This window comes from Condylura cristata, unplaced genomic scaffold (genome assembly GCF_000260355.1).
Source record: "Condylura cristata isolate star-nosed mole 26May11 unplaced genomic scaffold, ConCri1.0 scaffold00012, whole genome shotgun sequence".
NCBI classification, from domain to species: domain Eukaryota; kingdom Metazoa; phylum Chordata; class Mammalia; order Eulipotyphla; family Talpidae; genus Condylura; species Condylura cristata.
In genome coordinates this window covers 17,139,742-17,145,807 of record NW_004567113.1, presented here as the reverse complement: position 1 = coordinate 17,145,807, position 6,066 = coordinate 17,139,742, and the positions used below count along the sequence as shown (strand labels likewise).

Genomic DNA, 6,066 nt, shown 5'->3' with positions numbered 1-6,066 from the left:
TACTGAACTCCCACCAAGGGCTAGACACTAGTGCAGGTGCTCGGAACACAACCATGTGCATGACAGACCCTGCTTTCTGTAGGCATATAGCAGCCTGTGATGGCTGCTGGCCCTACGCAGAGACTAGTAGTCACAGTCACTGATTGCGATCTGGGAGCGCATGACAGGGCCTTCAAGCTGATATCTTTTCCCTCCCCCCCTACCCCCACCCCCACAATTCCTACAGCCATTTGTAGTCCATAGTTTCAAGAAATATTGTACTATAACTGATAGTGATTTGAAGCAAATTCATAAAATTTGCAGGAGGAGTTCAAAAGAAAAGCAAACTCAGCAATATTGGGTGGTTTTATTTAAAAAAAAAAAAAACTGATGATGCAGCTGACCTACTGGAGACAAAGGCAGTGGGAGGGCCCTGGCTGGGGTAAATAAATAGCAATATCTGTGCTGATGACCCACAGTTTAGACTCAGAGCTGAAGTCTGAACTCCACCTTCAGGCAGAATGAGGTTCACCCCAGGAATCCTGCTTCTTGTTTTGCTGGTCAGCAGCCTCTCTCCAGTCCATGGTGAGAACTTTCATTTATACTGTCATTGTCCTTTGAACAGAAATGGTCTTCAGCCTGTTGTTGTTGTTTAATTATAAAATGGGAGAAAATATGGCTAAAGGGGGGGGGGAATCTACTCAACTTCACTTGATTTCTGAAAGTAAGGTACTTCATGATTTAACTCCTATAGGCTAGAAGCATGTGTACTTCTTAAACTTGTTATCCACAGGAAAAGATATTGGACGCCCAATGTCCATGTGAATTACACTTACTTTATGTATTCCTGCTTTTTGCAGATTCAATGCTGCTGTAACTAATTCTTTCCATGTATCTCTTTTTTGTTCTGTCTCTCACTGCTACCCCATCTGATCAAACCCTTTCTAGGGTTCAAAGATTATAGAGCTCACTAGCTTGGTTTCTAGCAGAGAAAATTTGCTGCAATTCCAGATGGTTAGACCTGAAGTGAAATTTGTAAGTACAACAAGTACAGAAGAATACACATTCTGCAAAGCCTAACAGACTGACTATAGTCACTTAAGTAGACACTTATCTAGTTGAAGGGGTAAGTTTGTATATTGCTGAAGGAATTTGGTGCATGTGCAAGGTGGTATATACACTGCTCAGGCATAGAGGAAAAATTGGGGGGAAACTTTTCAGTTTTTATTTTGCTTCCTATGTTATTTTCATTCTTCAAGACCTTCATCTTTCTCTTCTTCCATGAAATTTTTCCTTTGCTCCTGGCAAAGTCTTCTGTCCCCATCATGCAGTTGGGATCTTGGGTGAAATATAGCATTCTGTGATATTTTAGCTTTTCTTTATTTGTTTTCCCTGGTAAATGATAAGCACCTTGAGAGCTAGGTCACTTTTACTTGCAAATACACATCAAGCAATGGTTGACACCGTGGTTAAAAAAGGAAAGTATTCATCAAATGCAAGAGGTCGGTTATTTATAAAAGTGTCTAGGACAAATCATTTTTTTTTGAATAAAAATAGTTTTGGATATTTATTGGCTTTCTATAGTAATGATGGCAAAGGAGATAGAGAACCAAGATACTGAAAACAAACAAACAAACCAAGAAATGTCTTCTGTGCTCTCTCCTTCAAGAGGGCAGCCAAGAGCCAGTGGCCAAATGGGGATCATGGTGTATGATGAGCAAAACCTGTTACAGCTTGTTATTGCTCCAGGAACTCTGTTAAGAATTTATCTACTCAATTGTTCTGTGCTGAGGTTGAAGACCAATTGTTTTTATATTGTATTAACTATAATTGAATTGTAAATCCCCAGTGGGGGTTGGGGGGGCCTTAAATTTTACTACATGGACAATAAGCTGAGTACCAATATAATGTTAACATAAAGTTTAATAGTAACTGTGATTTTTAAAAGGTTAATTTTAGTTTTAAGGTTTTGTTAGAAAATAAGCCAAGATAAACATAAATATACAAAGGTTAAAGAACTACGATTGGAAGCAAGGATTTGGAATTTGTAAATCTTCAAATGCATAGCATAAAAGAACTGAATAAAATTCTAGTTATAAATTATATGCCAAAGGGATTAAAATAACTGATTGTATTTGTAGGTGTTCTGGAGACCTTTAACACACGCTTAAAGTGTCAGTGTCACCGAGTGACCTCAGAGGTGATCCCCATCCACACCATTGAACGGATTCAATTCTTTGCCGCTGGGAATGGGTGCCCCAAATCAGAACTCATGTAAGTTACAAGAAGATAAATATATGTGAGTCTTTTCTCCCAATGTAAATCAGCATCAAATGCAGAATTTTTAAAAATTTTTATTGACGTACCATTGGTTTATAACATTATACAAATGTCATGTGTACAGCATTATATGTTGACATCTGATATTATAATCAGCACCCAAAATCTAGTTTCAAGAATTTCATGGTATTTTACTTTGTGCGTTGTTTAAAAAGTCAAGATAATGGGAATCAGTAATATTTGTTAAATATTTACTTACAGCAGCCCTGAACTTAGTACTTTGCAGATATTTATCCATTTTTATTATGCCAGTGGCCCGATTAATCTATGTCTATTTTTATTATCCTTTAAATTTTCAGAAACTGAGGCTTAGGGAATTTCACTAAGGCACACCACTAGAAACGGACAATAGTAAATTATAGAGATGATCTAAAGCACAAAATAATGAATATAAACAATAGTCTACTACAGTCATTAAACATGCTAAGAGGCAAAAAATTTACTATCTACCAACCAACCACTAAAGAGAAAGGATAATCATGTAATGTGATAGTGGTGCTTAATATTAATTGTATCAATTAATATTAATACAATTGCTACAATGGCAATTGTATTAAATATATAAATATATCAAATGAACATGATTTGCATATTAAATCTATAGATTGTCACATGTCAAATATAGTCAATAAAAGAAAGGGGAAGGAATTGAGAAAGGAAGGAGGAAGGCTGAAGGAGGGAGAGAGGAAACGAAGGGGAAATAACCCTTTTCTCGTAACCACCATCCTGCAATTAGCACCAGAAGCAGCCCCTTTACTGCCCAGGAAGCTCCAGAGCAGGGAAATAAGTATTCACAATAATCCTCAGTCTGGATGACCACTTGAAGGAACTGTCCTTTAGCTTTATGTTAAGTCAACTTTGATTCCATTCCTGATTATTAGAGAGTTAGGCTGAGGGGACAGCAGTGGCTGCAAGCATTTAATAGATAATTTCTTTTGTTGAAATGATAGGACCCCTTGTTTCTGTGACCCTTCCTTTCCGGTACTCCAGAGAAATCTATGGATACTCCTATCAAAACATTTTGCATGGCACATCAAATGAGACTTCTCATATCACATGCAAATCTAGGGCCTGGCACATTAGTAAATATTCAGTAAATTAGTTGCAATTGTTATAGGAACATTGTTTTAAAACAATCAGGTACTCTATTTTCTTTTTCACTCCCACCAGAAAATAAGTTCTTTGGAGATCAGGGGGTGGGGGTGGGGTATAGATAAATGTGAAAGATAAAGTATTGGAAATAAAAATAAGTAACATCTGAGATATTTATATAAGGGGTATAATAGAAAAAATTAAAAATCCCATATAGTAGTGGTTCAACAAATGCTGGGTTGCTGCACTGAAATTTTAAATGCAGCCTACAAATATTTTGTGTATCATTACTTAGAACTGTGATTTTCCCTTTCAAGATCTGTCTTTAATGAACCAAGAACATAAATACCCTGAAGCATTAAAGATAATCCCTTTCTCAGGGCATTTCTGATTTGGCTTGCATTAAAAGTTCCTCTCTTAGACTTCTTTAGTTTGGGGAATATTTGTAAGCAGTCATTTTTGTTTGTTACCATTTTTATATCAGTGCTTTGGGTCTTTGAATAGTTCTAATCAATTTGTAAAAAAGAAAAATGGGACATCAGAAATACACAGGGGAATTTTTCATTATAAAGGCATTAACCTTTCACTGACATCTTTGTCAATGAACATTTTAGCGAAACAATTTTTAACCTCAAACTCAGAGAAGTGACTTCTAGCTGCGACAGACTGAATCACTTCCCTGGCTGTCTAGACAAAAGAGACTCCTTTTTCCCCACTGCTTTTCCTCTGTCATGAATAAAGTCTCTTTTCTCTCAACCAGGAAGTGGTATACCCTAATTTTTTTCTGCTTTAATGGTAATCATTTTAAAGTGACACAACTTTGATTTCTTGTCCTTTCAACAAATTCTGCTTTCCTGAGTTTCAAACAAATACAGAAACAAAATCTGCTAAGTCGTTATGAAAAACTCACATTAGTCAGGGGTGAAAATACTGTAAGTCGATGTGGACTTAAAACTGATTTTACATCATGAACTCAATAATCAAACTGGGAAGTGTCTGCTCAAGATGACAACTGTCATATGACTTCTGACTTCTCTAATATTCATTCACTTACAAGAGTGGAGTTGCAAAACCAGGTGTATGATCTTTACTGTTGATCATTTTTTAGCTAAGATAAATGGCACTTCAAAAAATTTGTGTTTTCCAAAAGAGTCTAGTTGAGTCTCCTAGTTTGTTGTCGTCAGGGAGATCTCACTATTCCTCTGTAGGTAAAATACTCAGTATACATCTGGAAACTGGCAGTCAGACAGATCATGCCCATGGAAAGAGATAGCTAAATGTAGGGATCAGATAACCTTTATTTGAATCCTGCTCTATCATGCATTTGTTGTGCAATCTTGGATAAGTTATTTAAACTGGCTAAACCTCAAGTTCCTCATCGGAAGGTAAGGAAATCCTAGTTCCTCTACCACAGGATTTTTTGTGATGTGAATTGAAATAATTCATGTTGTCAGCTGAGCATAATGCCTAGTACATTGGTAAGTTCTTGAACAATGCCAGCTATTAAGTATTATTGCTGCTCTTATTTAATTTCTTAAAGCAGTGAAAACCTCACTAACGAGTGGTTCAACCAAATGCAGCTGTCCCAAAGAGCAATCAGCTCTGTCAATACTCCACATATTGAAGTTTTTCAAATAAAACATCCTTAGAAAGTGCGTTCTATAATCTGTATTGTTCTCCCAAGCTCAACAGATAAACCTATTTTAAAGATGTTATAACTCTCAAAGTAAGCCAATCTTGGCCTCAGCTACTTGGCCTGGCTCCAACTCATGCAAGGGTTGTCAACAAAACACTAACCTCTGATATAAGAGATTCTGTCAGCTTCATAATCATTTCCACTGGCTCATACATACCAGTCTGAACATAGTATTTTTAAAAAAAGATTTATTTATTTATGCATACAGATCTTGGGTACATGCCAGAGGTGGAGGGGCAGTGAGAAGATTCAGCAGAGACAGAGGAGGGAGCAGAACAGGCAGACAGAGGAAGTACACTGCTGAAGAGAGCAGTGGGCGGGTCAGGAGAGGTCTGCCCCGCCTTGTGGATCACCTCTGGGGCAGTATCAAACTCATGCTGAATTGTCCTTAGCTTCTTAGTGCTGCCGCTTTATCCCGCTGCACCACCAGGGAGGCCCCTGAACATATATTTTTATTATTCCTCAGACCTTTTGCTGCAATCACCTACTCCAGAGCTTAAACGGCCTACCTCTGATTTCAAGTCATCTAGGAATATTTGTTTGCAGGCTTAAAGGCAAGACTGACAAACATGTAATTCTGCTTTATTTTTTTGTTTTTATTTTCCTCTCTTAGAGTCTGGAGAAAGAATAAGGTACCTGTATGCTTGAACCCTCACGTCAAATGGATTAAAAAACTGTTGAAAGTATTACAGAAGTAAGTCAGCTATACCAAGGGTTTTCAGATTCCAATTTGCACCCAAGAGTTGCCTTTTCCTGGGTGGTTCAGAATGGGGCCATTTTATCATTTATCTTTGATTTATTTTAAATATTTCAGAGGGTAACTAAGAAGTAACAAACTATTTTTAATTAATTAATTTTAATATAGTCATTACAAAATATTTTCAATGTACAAGTTGAATTTATGAGAAGGTCTTAAGAAAAATGCCTATTTTTTATTTTTACTACTTATCAGCTAGAAT

At 36.8% G+C, this 6,066-nt stretch overlaps 1 protein-coding gene across 1 annotated transcript; it reads left to right on the top strand.

Moving 5' to 3' along the window:
- Positions 1 to 500: 500 nt before the first annotated feature.
- Positions 501 to 5,805, top strand: CXCL13 (chemokine (C-X-C motif) ligand 13). The gene is made up of 3 exons (XM_004681433.1): positions 501 to 564; positions 2,121 to 2,253; positions 5,721 to 5,805. The coding sequence occupies exons 1-3, from the start codon at positions 501 to 503 to the stop codon at positions 5,803 to 5,805; spliced, it is 282 nt and encodes a 93-aa protein (XP_004681490.1).
- The last annotated feature ends 261 nt before the right edge of the window (positions 5,806 to 6,066 follow it).

Excerpts from the sequence above, each read along its gene's own strand:
- CXCL13 (XM_004681433.1), top strand. The coding sequence starts at position 501 with ATGAGGTTCACCCCAGGAATCCTGCTTCTTGTTTTGCTGGTCAGCAGC. Across the intron at positions 565-2,120 it reads CAGCCTCTCTCCAGTCCATG|GTGTTCTGGAGACCTTTAAC; the intron begins GTGAGAACTTTC and ends TTGTATTTGTAG. Across the intron at positions 2,254-5,720 it reads TGCCCCAAATCAGAACTCAT|AGTCTGGAGAAAGAATAAGG; the intron begins GTAAGTTACAAG and ends TTCCTCTCTTAG.